Raw genomic sequence first — 18,020 nt, forward strand, 5'->3', positions numbered from 1 at the left:
AGCGCGAGGACTCCTCACGTGACCCGTCGTCCCGCACTTCCGCTCCTGCGTGGAAAAGTTAGTCGAAATCTCGGTGAAGTTTATCCTTGCCGTTCTTGACCACAACACTACATTCATACGTTTACGTGGCGGAGTTTCAGTTCGGAACGTCATATACATTTTGGGGATAACATATGCTTAGAGTGCACACGTTTTTAAAGATGTTAAACATGTCGACGAACGCCTCCTACAACGACCAAGGAGGAGCGGAGGCTGCAGTGGAGGTCTGTACGGAGGGGACCTCCACCACCTCCGGCACCGGGGCGGGCTTCGGACTGTTCAGCACCGACTTTAAAAAGTAAGGGGGGGGGGGGGATATATATATATATATATGTGTGTGTGTGTGTGTGTGTGTGTGTGTGTGTGTGTGTGTGTGTGTGTGTGTGTGTGTGTGTGTGTGTGTGTGTGTGTGTGTGTGTGTGTGTGTGTGTGTGTGTGTGTGTGTGTGTGTGTGTGTCCAGGCATGGATGGCAAGTCAGCATGTTATATTCTTGCCGAGATCCTTAATAGTTATTGTTACATGAACTTCACTCAATTCAAGGCGTGTTATTCTCTTGGACTCGTGTCTTTGTCCTGCCCACTGGAGTCATGGATCACGAAAGCACCTGTCTGACCAGTACAGCTGCTGCATGTCGGTTATAATAGGCCTACAGATCTCTGATGTAGGACTACTCATAGTGACACGTCCCCCACCCCCCTGGTACTCTGTTGGTCGGTGGCAGTGCGGATGATCATCAACGTTTTATTCATTCATTTTGCAATAATATACAAGTCATCAAGTGAATAGTATGCAAAATTACCCCTGCATGATAATGTCGTTGACAGCAGTAGGCTGGTAATCTGGCAATAATATGAACAAGAAAGGGAAGGTGCATTTATTTATTTACAGGGAACCTCAACCGATACCCTTTTATATGATAATCTAAAAGTTGTATCAAGTTATCTAGACCCAGGTTGCCCTACCAGATCTCCTTGTAATCAAAAGACATGGCAAATGATTTTTAATTCCCACTTATTTGCCGTGTTACGCCTATTATACACTAATACGTTTTTTGTTTTTTTTTAAATATGATGAATAACTTGAGATTAGAAGTGCTTGTGTTTGTTTTTTGAAGGAGACAAATACTAAAGAAGGCGCTAAATAGCCTAGTGCTAATGTCTGTGACATTAATTAATTGATGCTATTACTAGTTCAATCCCCGGCTCATCCAGCTGAGTGTCGAGGTGTCCCTGAGCAAACCTCACCCCGAGGGCTGGCTGTGTCCTCTCGCATAATTGACTCTGCCGTTGATGTGTGAATGTATAAACAGTAATAAGGCACTTTGGATAAAATCATCTGCTAAATGTAAATGTACCTACCTACCTGTAACAGTGTAGTTCGTATGCTATAACGTAATGGAACCACCTCGTGTTCAACCTACCTAAATTCTCCCATGTGACCGCCCCCCCCTCTTCCGTGACCTCCCATGCTCCCTGTATTATCTCGTATCAGATTCAAGGTGATGGTACTGACTTACAAGTCAGTCAATGAAACTTCCCCTGCCTACCTCTAAGCGTTGCTCAAACCATCCCCCCTAACTCGAGACGTGTTCCACTCAACTACTTCAGCTGGACGTCTGGTACCACCATCGCTAAGAGCAACCAAAAGTCGATCATCCAAGTCACAACTCTTTTCTGTTTTGGCACCTCAGTGTAGGAATGAGCTCCCTGTCGATGTCAGGTCCGGAGAGTCTCTCACCAGCTTCCGCAAAAGACTCGACTCACCCCTCCTACGCACTTATTGTATGTTGTACGTGTTCGCACTTAAGATACACACTTATCGTATGTCATACGTCCTGGCACTTAATGTATGCACTTATTGTATGTCGTACGCCCTGGCCATCCAAAAATCATAATAATAATTTTAAAAAAGTACTTTGTTTTGTAGCAACTTATCCTAGCCATCTTTGTTGTATACTGGGAATGGGTTAACCTAGCGATTGTAATTGCTTTGCACTTGGTTCTGTGAACATCCTTACTGTACTGAAAGCGATATTGTTTCTCATTCTGACAAGTGTACTTATTGTAAGTCTCTTTTGGATAAAATTGCTCTGGACAGGTGTTGTAAACTAGCATGTATGCTAATACACTTAAAACAATGCAAATAAAATCAAATGATAAAATCAAATAAGCTTCTGCTAAATGCCCTAAATGTCAATGTAAATAAAGGCACGGTGTGGTTGGGATTAGTGGTTGCGATAACATTAATCCTTAACCCTATGCCTAGCTCTATTTTGCCTATTCCTAACCCTTACCCCCTTACTCCTAACTCATTGTTCAGTAACATGCCGTTCAAAACATTTACATTCACATTGAGGGCATTTGGCAGATGCTTTTATCCAAAGCGCCTTACAATAAGTACATTTGTCAGAAGAAGAAACAACAATATATCGCTATATCGGTACAGTAAGGATGTTTGTGACATGAAGGCCATGCCACTAGTTGCTGGCTAAGACATTCATTCATTTACTTATCCTTCCCTTCTGTTATTGTGGTGAGTGCACGCACTACAATACAACTTCCCATGCTCATAACCTTACATAAATCCCCTGCAGGTAAATAGCAACAAAGTAGATGCACGCAATTATTTGAGTTTGGTTTATTCCTTTGATACTTATCATGGTCCTTCCAGGACTCACTCATTCCAGGTTGCAACCAGAGTACTTGCTTAAAGGTTGGGTATGGGATTTGCGAAACCCAGCACATGTTGAAAATACACAACTCAAATGGTCCTACCCCCTCTCCTTCAACGCTGACTCTTACTCCACCCATTCCAAGTACATGGACGCGCAATCATGCATGAGCGAACACAGATGCGCGAGAGTGAGCCATTAGCTAGTTAGCTAGCTCCAGTAGCTACCGCAGGATAACAACAAACAGAAGCTTGCTCTGGGTCACGAGCTTTGAGTACGTGCACGAAGGGGTCTCGCGGGGAGCGGGGGATGTCCAAAGCCACTCAGTGGGTCTGGAAATCATTGGATGGAGTTTTTCGAGCCCTGCCCGTTCCACAGATGATTGACTTGTTTAATTTTCATGTCAGTACTTCTAACTCAGTGGCTGTAAGCGGGTTATGATAACGATTTCAAGTAATTTTGCAAAAATGGCCAAAAAAGAGAATTCCATACCCAACCTTTAAGGCTGCTTTAAATAGAGGGCACGGCAGGTGGCTCAGATGTGCTGATGGTGGGAGATACCATCTGATATTAGCTCATGGGTGACATATATGTATATGAGCGTGACGTTTATGTGTTCATGTAGGATATATATATGTTGGACTTGGTAGATGCTGTGAGAGTTATTATGTTGTGTATTGAAGAAAGGTTCTCCATGATCAATGCCCTACAGTCACGTACACTGACTGTCTTCAAGACTGACTGACCACCGTAAACTGTGGTTGGCAGGCTTTTAAGGCCTAGCCCCTCCCCTTAGCCAAACCATTAACCAGTTATTCAATTAACACATGTTTAACCCAAATTACACTTTGGATAACCTTCCTTCAAAGAAACAAGTGCCAAGCACTAACAATCACTAGGTTAACCCATTCCCCGTATGCAACAAAGATAGCTAGGATAAGATACTACACAATTGAGTACTCTTTTTATAACGTTATTACATACTAAGAACATGCCGTTACATGCTGTCACATCGCCTATTATACTGTACTTACTTGCCTAATTAAATTGTAACAGGACCCTGTAATTTAAAGTGTTGTCAGAGACGATCAGAAAAAACACAACTGGAGAAAGAAGCATAACATGAATGGCTAGTTGCTCGGTTTCACTTTGTACAATATGAAAAATAATAGACAAGAAAAATCAAGAGCTAATAAACAAAACCCAATAAAGCAAAATTCAAAATACATCTGCGGAGGTGAAATGAAAAAGTGTCACACTTTGAAAGGTTTGAGATATATATATGTGTGTGTGTAATATATATATATATATATATATATGTATGTATGTATGTATGTATGTATGTATGTATGTATGTATGTATGTATGTATGTATGTATGTATGTATGTATGTATGTATGTATGTATGTATGTATGTATGTATGTATGTATGTATGTATGTATGTATGTATGTATGTGTATATATATTTATGTGTGTATGTATGTATGTGTATATATATTTATGTGTGTATATGTATATATATATGACGGCATCTTCCTTTTGTGCATTGTTTACTTATTTTTGATTTATTTTTACATTTTTGACACTCTTTTGTGTGCTTCAGTGGTAATTCTTTTTATTATTTAATAAAAAAAATCGGAGATTAGTCAGCTATTCTTAAGTGTTATAATGAAATAAAGTAACAGCACATGTGACTGTTACTTTTACCATAATAAAATGAATCTTTTGTTAACCACGATGAATCCGAAAGAGATCATTAGGTTTGTAGTCCCATACCAAGAGGCAAATTATTTGTTATTTCTAGTTTACCCATCCTATTTTTCCACTAGAGGGCAGTCAAACCACTTACTTAGGGCTATGCCTTAAAATGTATAAGTGCAGATTTTTGTACAGTATAAAATTGCTTTGAATTTTTATTTTTAATTTTTTCAGATTGTGATGGTTTTGGAACATTTGGTAAATTTCTCAACACGTATTGGGGCTTTAATTGGGGCTTTCAAGTAGTTGAAAGTAAGCCATTCTAGTATTTTTTTTATGACCTGGAGGCATTTCCTTTCACACAATTACTCCCTTTCTCATATTTGGAAGCACAAATGTTTTTTTGTTTTTTTTGTCATCTGCCTATAGCATTTTCCAATCAAATATGAATTATATCTCTCAGTAATTTCTCACATGATGCTCACTATCAGTCATCTCATGTATGATATTAACAGCGTCCACTACCCCTGGTTAGTTCTTTAATCTCCTAAACTCAGCCCAACTCGTACTCTTCCCCTTGCTGAACTTGATTCATCCGTAGGGCCAGCAGTCCTCATCTCATCTGTATTGTTGTCTTGGTCGTCTGAACCGGGTCAGAACAGCACAGCACAGCATCACGTCCGCTCTGTTCTTATCAGCTGGCAGGCTGTGTGATCTGACCGGCATGGGGGCCTGACTACAGTAAACTCCAGCAGAGGCGATGAAAAGTTTCTCATTGTTTGGCCACCGGCACACAAAGATAAGGCTCAGCGGTTTCCCCTTCTTAGAGGGAGGTGACCAAGCCAACCTTGGGCTGGTGAGGTGGCTTCACAAAGGAGCCACTTAACAAGTCATAAGTGTTTAGTGGCCTCTGGACCTCTAGGGGACCTGAGAGGAATCCTATATGATCCTGAAGAGGACAGTCAAACCACACCCGTCAGCAACGGGACTATTGATTCCAGCCCGCTGATGGAATGCGGCCCTGCCACGACAAGAGGACAAGAGGTCTCCAGAGCAGAATGAGTGGTGGCTGGTGGAGATGTTCGGGGGTGGAAGGGCCGGACAAGGGAGGTGAATCTTGTGACTCATATCAGGCAGAGAGTGCAACGAGACAAACGGCAGTGAAGGAATACAAGGGAGAACAGACGGAGCACACACTGCCCTGAGGGCCGTGTATTGCGTGGAGCCACAGTGGCATTTTTAAACCGGCATCTCATTAGCTGTAGCCTAGAAGGTAAAGCATTTGTTTAAACGGACTCTATTATTCAAAGTGTTTTTCTAAAAGAAACCCAACTGGTAGGGTTGTTTCTGGCGCAGTGGTTTCTGGTTGAGGTGTTTCTGGGAGCTTGCAAGACGAGAGACGAGAGAGAAGAGGGACTGAGGGAGACGGACATGTACGGCTGCGGGTTTTCGGCGTTTCGTCTGGAGGCCAGGGGGGCCATGAAAGCGGCCCTCGTGTCAGCCGATAACCTCCAGCTCTCGCTGCAGCCGGAGCTCAGCCAGGAGGAGCAGGCCCTGACCCGGGCCCGCCGCTGCCATGACCACAAGGAGGCGCAGGGTCCCGGGTACGGACACCAGAACCCCCCCCCCCCCAACAATCAGACGTGCTTCTGCTGTCAGCATAGCCAAACCGCATTTTCCATTGTTCTCCTGTGTCGGGGCGTTTGGATAGTTTGTTTGAGAAATTAGCTGACAGTCATTGTGGAAGTTGGATTGAGGATATTTATTTGGCTAAAGTGGCTAAGTACCATTTTGTTTCCATGAAGTGTCTGCTGGTACACTCTTGTTTTTGAGAACTTAGTATTGAGTCTGCATGGGGAATGTTTGCCATGTCCAAAAATATTATCATATCACATGTATGCTTGATATCAATGCATCACGCGTATGTGTATAGACGCCTGTCTGTCTGTCTGTCTGTCTGTCTGTCTGTCTGTCTGTCTGTCTGTCTGTCTGTCTGTCTGTCTGTCTGTCTGTCTGTCTGTCTGTCTGTCTGTCTGTCTGTCTGTCTGTCTGTCTGTCTGTCTGTCTGTCTGTCTGTCTGTCTGTCTGTCTGTCTGTCTGTCTGTCTGTCTGTCTGTCTGTCTGTCTGTCTGTCTGTCTGTCTGTCTGTCTGTCTGTCTGTCTGTCTGTCTGTCTGTCTGTCTGTCTGTCTGTCTGTCTGTCTGTCTGTCTGTCTGTCTGTCTGTCTGTCTGTCTGTCTGTCTGTCTGTCTGTCTGTCTGTCTGTCTGTCTGTCTGTCTGTCTGTCTGTCTGTCTGTCTGTCTGTCTGTCTGTCTGTCTGTCTGTCTGTCTGTCTGTCTGTCTGTCTGTCTGTCTGTCTGTCTGTCTGTCTGTCTGTCTGTCTGTCTGTCTGTCTGTCTGTCTGTCTGTCTGTCTGTCTGTCTGTCTGTCTGTCTGTCTGTCTGTCTGTCTGTCTGTCTGTCTGTCTGTCTGTCTGTCTGTCTGTCTGTCTGTCTGTCTGTCTGTCTGTCTGTCTGTCTGTCTGTCTGTCTGTCTGTCTGTCTGTCTGTCTGTCTGTCTGTCTGTCTGTCTGTCTGTCTGTCTGTCTGTCTGTCTGTCTGTCTGTCTGTCTGTCTGTCTGTCTGTCTGTCTGTCTGTCTGTCTGTCTGTCTGTCTGTCTGTCTGTCTGTCTGTCTGTCTGTCTGTCTGTCTGTCTGTCTGTCTGTCTGTCTGTCTGTCTGTCTGTCTGTCTGTCTGTCTGTCTGTCTGTCTGTCTGTCTGTCTGTCTGTCTGTCTGTCTGTCTGTCTGTCTGTCTGTCTGTCTGTCTGTCTGTCTGTCTGTCTGTCTGTCTGTCTGTCTGTCTGTCTGTCTGTCTGTCTGTCTGTCTGTCTGTCTGTCTGTCTGTCTGTCTGTCTGTCTGTCTGTCTGTCTGTCTGTCTGTCTGTCTGTCTGTCTGTCTGTCTGTCTGTCTGTCTGTCTGTCTGTCTGTCTGTCTGTCTGTCTGTCTGTCTGTCTGTCTGTCTGTCTGTCTGTCTGTCTGTCTGTCTGTCTGTCTGTCTGTCTGTCTGTCTGTCTGTCTGTCTGTCTGTCTGTCTGTCTGTCTGTCTGTCTGTCTGTCTGTCTGTCTGTCTGTCTGTCTGTCTGTCTGTCTGTCTGTCTGTCTGTCATGAAACCGCTCATTGGCTATCAAACATGATTCTCTGCAGCCCCAGGTAGAATTTGTCTGATCCAGTGTTGATTAAGCTTAACGCCGAATCCATAAATCCACAAACCATTGCATTTAAAGTATGTAAGAATTCTGAGATAGTTGAAATGCATTTGTTTATTATATGTTTCTATGGTAACTGACATTTGTTCCAACCAATGAATGTGATTAATGAAGATGTGTGTGTTCAACAGTTGGAAGCTTGCACAAAAACTTTTATTGTTTAGGAATTAGTCATTAGCTGATCTAGTAATTGAGAGGTTGGGTATTGTTTGCCGTTGTTCTCTGGTCTGGATAACTCTGCATCCTGCTTGTTCTTGTAGGAACGATGATCTTAAGGAGATGTTGGAGAGCAACAAGGAGTCTCTCAAGCTGGAGGCCATGAAGAGGATCATAGGGGTGAACAAACGTATTTTTACATGTCGTGCTGTAGTTTGAAACCACAAACTGTGGGGTCATTGCTGGACAGAAAGAGATTGGTGATACTGATACATTTTCTGTCTTCATCCAGCTCATCGCCAAAGGGAAAAATGCATCTGAATTGTTTCCTGCCGTGGTGAAGAATGTTGCAAACAAAAACATTGAGGTATGGCAGATTGTTGTTCAGATGTAATTAAATTATTAATACACGGAGAATCATTCAAACTAATTGTAAATGGGTTCAAAGCTTGGGTAGGCAATTGATTTAGGCATTTTCTGTGAAATTTGTTGAAGTCCTCCTTACATCCCGACAGCTATTAATAAATCAAATGCTCTGACAAACTCTGGTTTCTGTGGCTGTTGAAGGCCTGTAATACACCCATGCAATCATTTAATTCAGCCTGAATGAAATGATTGAATGGCCTACCTTTCTATCTACCTCCCCACCCGGCTACCTGCGGCAGTGGACTTATTGCACATGACCGGAGTGTTCACAAGGCTGACCCACTGCTAAAGCTAGCGGGTGTTTTGGGGAAGTGGCTTAAGAGGAAGGCCTGAAGGGAGGGGTGGCTGGTTTCTCCAAAGCTTTAACTTGCATAACATTCCACTCAAACATTTTCTGCTGAAATGTTAAGTTTGAGCTTCAGCCTTATAGTCAGGTGGCTTAACGAAAATACCGATACCGACTGGACAAAAGCACCAAACTTTGCATGGGTCTTCCTTAGGGCTTAGTAGTCAAATTTAGCCTAGGAGCCACCCCTCCCCCCTCCCTATTTAATATTTAAGGGTATTTTTCAGAATTCAGGCCCACTTTTCAGAATTCGGCCCATTTCTGTCCACAGACAGGGTGTAATTATATTAAAAACGAATTACATCTAATACATTTTAGATCCATTAATTAGTATAAACAAAAACAAGCCTAGACTTTTTTTATGGTTGCTCTTACTAATGATTTTAACACATTTTATTGGTGTTTAGTGGTACAATATCTGTGTTTTGGTGTTGTCCGCCACCATAGTTTTCACATGTCGTGCCATATCTCAAACATTATTTATCACAAATTAATCATAAAAATATGCATATGGATTTAATGTTACTTGAACTAATAAACTACATGCACAGATTAAGCATATATATATGCATTTTGTACTTTATTTTGGCTAATTTCTACCTGTCCCATGGTTTAGCCGTCATTACCAACACACTCTGCATAAAGGCACTTTACTACTGTTTTTTCATCAAATGTTTATTTGGTTGCCATGGTAACTTAATATCATAGTGGAGCTTCTGTACTTCAAGCTGTAAGACTGATGCCTTGATGTCCAGAAAAGTAAGTAAATCTACTCTTTATTCTTTGTGTGGGGCATATACACTTATTATGCGTCATTACCATATGTGTTCTATTTCTGTATTTTCGATTTTTTTAAAAACATTTTTATGACTTTAATAGTTTAAATGGTGTTCATTACATGTAGAAAGCTAGCTTCACTTGATTAGCCATCCTCTTTGCTAGTAAGGCTAGTTTTTTGGCAAACATGTCATTACCAGCACAGTCATTACCAGCACATTACAGCTTGTTACAATAGGTTACGATAAGTGATTTGTCATCACCGCAACCTATGTATATATTACAAAACATCCAACAATAATTTATTTTGGACAATGTTGGACAGACTAAATGATCACTGTATAAAACAAAAGTTGAGACATATGACATTTACTTGGCATTTACTTTACTACTTGACTATATTCGATGATGTGATGGTAATGACACATTTACTTGACATAGTTAAGAAAGTGGCAAAAAATCTGAAATTCCCTTATCTTTTGGTCTCAACCCAGCTCATAACGTTGCTTCTGACTGAAGGACAATTAATATTAGGATAATTTAATGTATACCAATTAGTCAAATTTGGAATTTTAATTGTGAGACTTGAAAATGGATCTAAACTGGGATCTCTGTTATTTGCCAGCAAGACACTCGAGAACCATTGAAGTGTCCCCTAAAATGTCCTGGAACCAGTAGTGACAAGAATGATGCATACACATCATTTCTGACAAATGTAGATTCTGTACATTCTCTTCAATTCCTTTCGACCAAGCACATGAACAAGAAAACAAGATTGTCAAAGGTTCAGGTGGTGCTGTTGGGCTTACAGAGAATCCTGCTGCCTTCAGACAGTGGATGCTCTCTGGACCAGAATTAGCCAGACTAGTGAAGCAGTTTGAAGGAGTATACCTCCCTGATGAGGAAACAGAGATCTCCACGAACTTCCAGCACCATGAGCAGGGTCTCTCGACACAAAAGACTTTCCAGAGACAAGTTTCCAGCCTTTCAGAAACCATCAAGCGAATGGGCAATCCCTTCTTGGATGACTTCCCTGATTTAGTAACTCTTGACAATCGCAACTGCACAGATGAATCAGTAATAGCCACAGTGCGCACTTTGGAGTCCACAGGCAAGGAAAAGTACCAAGATTTTGTCAAGAAGGTGCTTGATGACCGCACCCACTCTATCCATGACCCAATCAAGAGAAATTCTCTGCCGCTCTTCAGAAAATGTCATCACAAGCAAACATCTAAGCAGGGAAAGAAGATCAAAGTGCTTCAGAATAATGTAGCCCTCTTTGGCAGGCTGTACATTTCAATGCAAAGCCGGGATGGAAACTTGGATGATTTCTTTGCACATGAGATACAATCCTTCCCACCTTCTCTGTCAGACCTTGGCGCACTTCACTTACCAAACACAAAGTCTCACCTGCTCCAATGTCTTGACCAGCCTGGGCAAGCAGAGCCACCTTCAACCTACAACTGCAAAGTCCTAGATGGTGCCGTCATCGTCCACTGCTTGCCCACAACCAGAGTAAGCACATTTGATGAGTATGCAGATGCAATATTCATCCCTTACCTAGAGAGTCAGCTTCGGGATGCAAAAAGATTGGATCTTGTTTGGGACACTTACACCACAGACAGTTTGAAAGAGTCTACCCGAGAAAAGCGAGGCACAGGTGTACGCAGGAAAGTATCAAGTCATACCAAGCTTCCTGGCAATTGGATGGACTTCCTTCGGGACTCAATGAACAAGGAGGAACTGTTTAGTTTTTTGACTTCCAAGATTAAAGAGTTTAGCTGGCCACAAGACAAGGCTGTCTACGCCACATCAGGGCCAGCCGTGGTATCCATTGGTTCCAGCAGCCCCATGAACAACTGCAATCAGGAGGAAGCAGACACGAGGCTTGTAGTCCACATTCTTCATGCACTGGAACAAGGGGAGACGAAGTTCCTGGTACGTACAGTGGATACAGATGTCATTGTCATACTTGTTGGCACCTTCCATGACATGCTTGCGACTCAACCTTTGGTCGACATCTGGGTTGCTTTTGGTATGGGCAAGAATTACAGGTTTTACCACATCAACACCATCTGTGCAAGCCTCGGGGAGTCACGATCAAAAGGCCTACCTGTGTTCCATGCATACTCTGGCTGTGACACGACCTCTGCATTCAATGGAAAAGGCAAGGAAGAAGTCAGTATGGCAAGCCTGGCAGTCTTATGAAGATGTTACAGAGACATTTGTATTTCTGGCCAACCATCCCTTCCAGCAGCTCGAACTGGATGATGAATCATTCCAGAAGCTCGAGAGACTGACTGTTATTCTGTATGACAAAACCAGCCCTTTGACCTCAGTCAATGAAGCAAGAAAGGAACTTTTCTGCAAGAAGAATCTGGCAATGGACAAATTGCCACCCACCCAGGATGCACTGCTCCAGCACCTGAGACGAGCAGTGTATCAAGCAGGAATCTGGACTACCAGCACACAAACACAGCAGGTGGTTCCTTCTCCACAACAGTATGCCTGGAACAAGGTATCCAACTTATGGGTGCCTGTTTGGATGACAACTCCAGAAGTTTCAAGAGCGTGCAGGGAGCTCATTAAATGTTCCTGCAAAGGAGACTGTTCCAACTGCAGCTGTGGCAAAGCAAACCTGGACTGTTCACCACTTTGCAAATGTAAATGTGTTCTGGACTTCTGAGAGTGTTAACTGTTTTTGAATAAATTCTGAGTTCTTTCCTGCATTGGGTCTGCGTTTGAGTCCCTTCCTGCAATTCTTAACACAGGCTGGACAAAAGCACCAAACATGCCCTGCTGCCCCCTCCCCCGAACTCCCCCTCCCCCACAGACTCTCCCCCACCCTCTGGTGATAAATAATGTTTGAGATATGGCACGACATGTGAAAACTATGGTGAATGGATCTAAAATGTATTAGATGTAATTCGTTTTTAATATAATTACACCCTGTCTGTGGACAGAAATGGGCCGAATTCTGAAAAATGGGCCCGAATTCTGAAAAATACCCTTAAATATTAAATAGGGAGGGGGGAGGGGTGGCTCCTAGGCTAAAAGTGACTACCAAGCCCTAAGGAAGCCTCATGCAAAATTTGGTGCTTTTGTCCGCCCGGTAACGGTAATGTCGAAAATACTCGTTAAGCCACCTGACTATTAGCTTCATTGATGATTGTAAATAACTTCTGTGAGCTTCAACCAACCGTGTGTAGAGGCTACCCAACTGTCCTTCACATAAACGTTTCCCATTCCGAGAAACGACTCACACAGGGTAACCCCTGTGTGTGTGTGTGTGTGTGTGTGTGTGTGTGTGTGTGTGTGTGTGTGTGTGTGTGTGTGTGTGTGTGTGTGTGTGTGTGTGTGTGTGTGTGTGTGTGTGTGTGTGTGTGTGTGTTGATTAGCGGCAGTGGAATAATCAAGTTAGTTTGAGGGGCAGCATATGTGTAGGAGTGCGCGAGCCAGGCGCATTGAGCGAGGCATGCAGGGGGAGGAGAGGCCCCCGTGGCCGCGATGGGGAGCAGGTGGATACATGTAATTAACAGCAGAGGGGCCCCAGTCACGTTCTCTCTCTCTGTGTCTCGGCCTCTCTTTCTCTCCCTTTTCTGATTGGACACGATATAAAATCATGTATTAAGACCGAGTGGAGCAGTGTGTTTTATGCGCCCTTCGTATTTGAATTATAGTGAAACCGTTATTTGTGTATAGTGAATTTGATGACAGGACAATGGAGGACAAGCATCTTTCCTGCAGTCTTTCATCAGCAGGGCTTGTGTGTTAGTCATGGCTCGCCCAAGTGAAGGGGACCAGCTCATATGCAGCATGTCTACAATAAATGCTCTGGAAATGCTTGACTTCACGGAGCTCACCAGTCCCAGCCTCTTCCTCTCCCTGGAACCACAGCAGACTGCAGCCAGCTTTACGATCTGTTTGGGCTTTGGTTCCATATCATCTCATTCCTGTTCTTTAGATAATTTAACTTTTTAACCCAGACCTAATAATGATGTGTCATTATCCCCAGGGCATATCCTTTATTTATTTCTTGTCTTTTATATTGTATAATCTTCATTTATAGCTTCATTAAAATGTATTTAGCATGGTGAGTTGTGTTGCCGAGTGACTGTTGAAAGGGTTTTGCATGTTAGTGTCAGTGCATTCCCCAGGGAGTTGAACCGTCTCATGTGTTTGTGTTGCAGCTGAAGAAGCTGGTGTACGTGTACCTAGTCCGGTATGCTGAGGAGCAGCAGGACCTGGCCCTGCTCTCCATCAGTACCTTCCAGAGAGCGCTGAAGGTAGGTCACACCAAGGCCTCCTCTCCAAAACATGTACTCACAAGAGATCTGCCGCTGTGTAAGAAACCCTCAGATCACAATTGATTCATCCGTACCACAGCATTGACATTTACATTTACATGCAGGGCATTTAGAGACGCATTGATCCAAAGTGATTTAGAATAATTACATTCGTCAGAAAAAAGAGCAACAACAATATATCGCTGTTGGTACTGTAAGGATGTTCATAGAACCGAGGGCAGGGCAGAACATCAGAACATACGACATACAATAAGTGCCTACATTAAGTGCCAGGACATACAACATTCAATAATTGCGTACATTAATTGTACAGCAGCACCAGAAACGGTGCAGGTCGATGGTTCAAGGCAAAAAATAAATTATAATAAGATAAATACACATAAAAACAACATGCATCTGCCTATTGGGATTTAGAAAGTACTAAAATAAAAAAAAATATTTACGTATCTCTTTCGATGGGCTATTGTCAGCTTGCATTGATTAAAATAATATAATCACATAATAATCATATGTTTACCTATCACTATGCAAGGAGACAAAAAGGGGCGATATACCAACACAGAGCCATTGTGGCACCTGCTTGTATTGTATGAGTAAACCCTTTCCATTTAACATTGGTAAGAATGTGGCTTCATTAACTTAGACTACTTGGTATAACAAAAAGGTCTACGTATTTTAAATTGTTTATCAAATCATGAATAACCCTCTCCTCCCCATCTTGAACAAAGATGGAGACGTATGGAGGACTAAGACCTCTCCTCTGATCACCTCCTCTCTGCCAGGACCCCAACCAGCTGATCCGAGCTAGTGCGCTACGTGTGTTGTCCAGTATCCGGGTGCCCATCATCGTCCCCATCATGATGCTGGCCATCAAAGAGTCCGCCAGTGACATGTCTCCGTACGTGAGGAAGACCTCGGCCCATGCCATCCAGAAGCTCTACAGGTACTGTGGTCTGTGGCTTTATGTGTCCGTCCTGCCAGGATGCACCGTGCTTACTGGACACTACTCTGGGATTCATGTCATTTGAAGCCACTTTTGCTAGGATAGTTTAACTGTAAGGGACATGGTGTTATCACAGAGCTAGAGCGAAGGTTCGCAATGCCATCCTGCTCCTTAATAGAAAACCAAACCCTTAGATGTGAAGTGATGTAGTGGGATCCAAAGTAGTGCTATGGACAGATCCTGTTCCAAATCTCAACATAAATGCACAAAGTTTTAATGAGGTGTAAATATTGACTCAGACTGCTCTCTATGGTTAAACGCATGCTGTTGCATGAATTACCTGTGATTGGTCATTGTGGGGTACCTGGTAACGTAAATCAAACATTCTGGCTACACCCTCCCCCCAAAATCTATTTCTTGTAACGTAGCATAGCGAATGGAAACATACTAGCCCTAAGCCCCGCCCCTAAATGGAAGCTTTGGATGGAAGGGAGTGAAGTGCAAAGTGTTGTGTTCGTCAGATAAATCATACTCTTTATTATTGTTTACCGATAAGTAGTTTGGCATGGAAATTAACTGAGGAAATGTCTGTTGCCATGTCACGACATTGGAAACAGTTAAGCAGCCTTAACGCTGATACGAAGGACAAGAGGAATGTAAAGTATTTTGTTTTGACTGAGTTTTGTAGGCTGGGACTGCCTGGTAGGACCATGTTGATTTGTGACAATTGTGGTGAGGTCACAGGTTCATCTTGTTTTAGTGGTCTAAAACAAGTATTTCATTGCAGCCTGGACCCAGAGCAGAGGGAACACCTCATCGAAGTCATTGAGAAACTATTGAAAGACAAAAGCACAGTGAGTAAAAAAAGTCTCTTTCTCTTCTCTTTCTTTCTTTCTTTCTTTCTTTCTCTCTTTCTCTCTTTCTCTCTTTCTCTCTTTCTCTTTTATTTATATATGTAATTATTTGTATATATATTTGCCACACAATGACCACACTCACCACTGGGGGGTGCCCCCCTCAAGCGCTTCACCCTCCTCGCCCCTCTTTCCTGGGGCTAGCGCCCCAATGCCATGGTTTGTTAACACCCACTTAGGGCCAAACATCTTCAGATGGTTCTTGTTAAGTGTCCATTTGGAAAGGGGCTTCTGCTCTGATGCTCGTGTCAGCTTGATTCTCTCTCAGGCCAACTTTCTCCCCTTCCTTTCCCCTTATCGTCTCCGGCCCCAAAATGGTACATGAATTAGTCGGCTCCGCAGATTCCTGCTTTAGACCTCGTCTAGCGAACGGGGACCGGCGCAACTGGCGCCGCAACACGTTACTTTCAGACGGACAATATAATATAAATATAAAGAGCATATGAAGTTCTTTATATCACATTATCAATCACACACACACACTGACACACACACAGACACACACACACGCAGTTTGTTGCAATTTGTTATTCACTCACTGTATCCATGTCATCATAGCAGCCAAACAGCCCAGGCCCCGGGTGGGGGTGTTGGGGAGGCGGTGGGGTTTGGAAAGTCCCAGTGCCAGATGCATAGCATATTTAGCTGCAGACGCTAACAAAGACAGATGAGTGGTCTTCAGCGGGGGCCCACAGACCCGGCTGGGGGGACGCGAGGGAAAGGGCATTATCATCTCACGGAGCTAGCGCGGTATTAGTGGGTGATGAATGGAGCAGCTCCTGGACACGGCAGATAGTTAATGGCTCTCTGTCGGCTGATGCACTTTTTACGACGGCAGAATGATGGTATCTTTAGTTTGTCCTGCCGTCAGGTCCTTGTTGTTGGCGTTTAGGCTTGTGTTGTTGTCTGCTGTCGGCCATCACAGCAGGTGATTTAAATGTGTGCGTTATGTATGTTGTAAAACATGTCCTATAGTTTGAGAGGGATTTAGGAACCTTCACGGTCTCAAAATCTGGCGAACGCTTTTCAATTGGCCGACTGCATGTGTTTTTTTTGCAGGTCAGAGTGCATTTGTTTACTTGTTTTCATCAACTATCTCCGTGTCATAATAAGTTTTGTACAATAACTAGGATGTATTTTGTTGACACACATGTGCATCATGTCGATATTCGAACCAATCCCTTTTCATGGCATTAGGCAGGCGTCCCAGTAGAGAAACATACTGACCGGTCCCGCGTAAAGACAGCCTCAGGTAACACACCTAATTGCGCCGAGTGGCTGAGATTCATTTAGCCGTTTATCTGCAAAATCAATGGAGGAAATTGGGGTAAATCGTGGCGGTGCCTTGGATGTCACCGGATCGGACGGAGAAACGGTGGAAACGTTTGGTTATTGTTGCAATCTGTGTCGTTGTCTGCTGCCCGCGCGGCCATTTACCTTTTTACAGATGTGCTCGTCAACCTAAACGGCAGCGACACCCGGGGGTGCTCGGTAAGCAGGCGCTGCTTTTAAAGACGAGTCCGGGGGGGGGGGGGGCTGATGACATAGACAGCCTAGGAGTTGGTGCAGCTGTTTCAGCGTGATGGATCTATTATTCAGCCATTACAAGATAAATGATCGATCCCTCCCATTCGAGCCCCCGCACCCTTTGCAAAATTGAAATGAGAGCGTAGAGGAGCTGGGGGGGGGGGGGGGGGGGGGCATGTACGACTGTGTCGTGGTGGGGTTGCTATGATTAGGGGCTTGGTGAGCTGCCCACTAATTTAAGAGGAAAAAAGAGAGGCAGGGAGGGAGGAGGAGAAGAGGGAGGATAACGCCGACCCCACAACGGGCCATCCATCAGGAGGAGGCATGCGGCGCGGGCTGGTGTGATGACCCAGCACTCCGTGCCGCCCGCCAGCGTAATTAGGATTCATAGCAGAATAGATGCAGGGAAACGGCCCGGGCCCTTCATCATCTTACAGGAAATGTATTGTTATTAGAAGAACCATTTGCTTAGCGTGATTTTCCCATTACCGGCTTGTCACATAAAAAAAGGGGTGTTTCAGGTAAAGGTGAGGAGGAGGAGCAGGAGGAGGAGGAGGAGCAGGTGTTTGAACTCTTGGGATTGGGGTGTCAGATTTGTTGATGTTGCGTGTAGTTTACCTTGGAGCGTGTGTCTTATGGGGAAGTTGGAGTAGAATGAACAACGCCGTGCAGAGACGCTGCACACAGCCCCTGTCTCCCAACCCTGCGCGCGGCTAAGCTAACCTTGGCGATGGATGACGTATAGCCACACATCATCATGTCCCAGACAGCTAGGGAGCATACATGTTTACATGCCACACATATTTAAATATATGTTGTCTATATGCAGGCGTTCTGATTGATATCTGAGCTCAGGTCAACTGGATGTTAAAGAGGATGGTGAGATGGTGGGTTCTTATTGGCCTTGATGTGAGTTCACCTGAATGTAAAAAAGGATAGGATAGTGTAGGAGATTGTGTGTTCCCC

The 18,020-nt window shown here is 44.0% G+C and overlaps 1 protein-coding gene across 6 annotated transcripts in view; it reads left to right on the forward strand.

Annotated features, from left to right (window-relative positions):
* The first annotated feature begins 13 nt into the window (after window positions 1-13).
* The window catches only part of ap3b1a (adaptor related protein complex 3 subunit beta 1a), a 55,825-nt gene continuing 37,818 nt past the window's right edge, over window positions 14-18,020 (forward strand). For 2 of the 6 annotated variants that reach the window (XM_060050559.1, XM_060050561.1), the window contains exons 1-6: window positions 14-337; window positions 7,919-7,994; window positions 8,107-8,181; window positions 13,554-13,649; window positions 14,453-14,613; window positions 15,401-15,467. In XM_060050559.1, coding sequence (XP_059906542.1) covers window positions 174-337; window positions 7,919-7,994; window positions 8,107-8,181; window positions 13,554-13,649; window positions 14,453-14,613; window positions 15,401-15,467 — 639 coding nt within the window. In that variant the 5' untranslated portion in view covers window positions 14-173. Of the gene's footprint in view, window positions 338-4,993; window positions 6,015-7,918; window positions 7,995-8,106; window positions 8,182-13,553; window positions 13,650-14,452; window positions 14,614-15,400; window positions 15,468-18,020 lie in introns of those variants that run through there. The other 4 variants (XM_060050557.1, XM_060050556.1, XM_060050560.1 and 1 more) reach the window with 4 other exon arrangements.

This window comes from Gadus macrocephalus, chromosome 4 (genome assembly GCF_031168955.1).
Source record: "Gadus macrocephalus chromosome 4, ASM3116895v1".
NCBI lineage: Eukaryota > Metazoa > Chordata > Actinopteri > Gadiformes > Gadidae > Gadus > Gadus macrocephalus.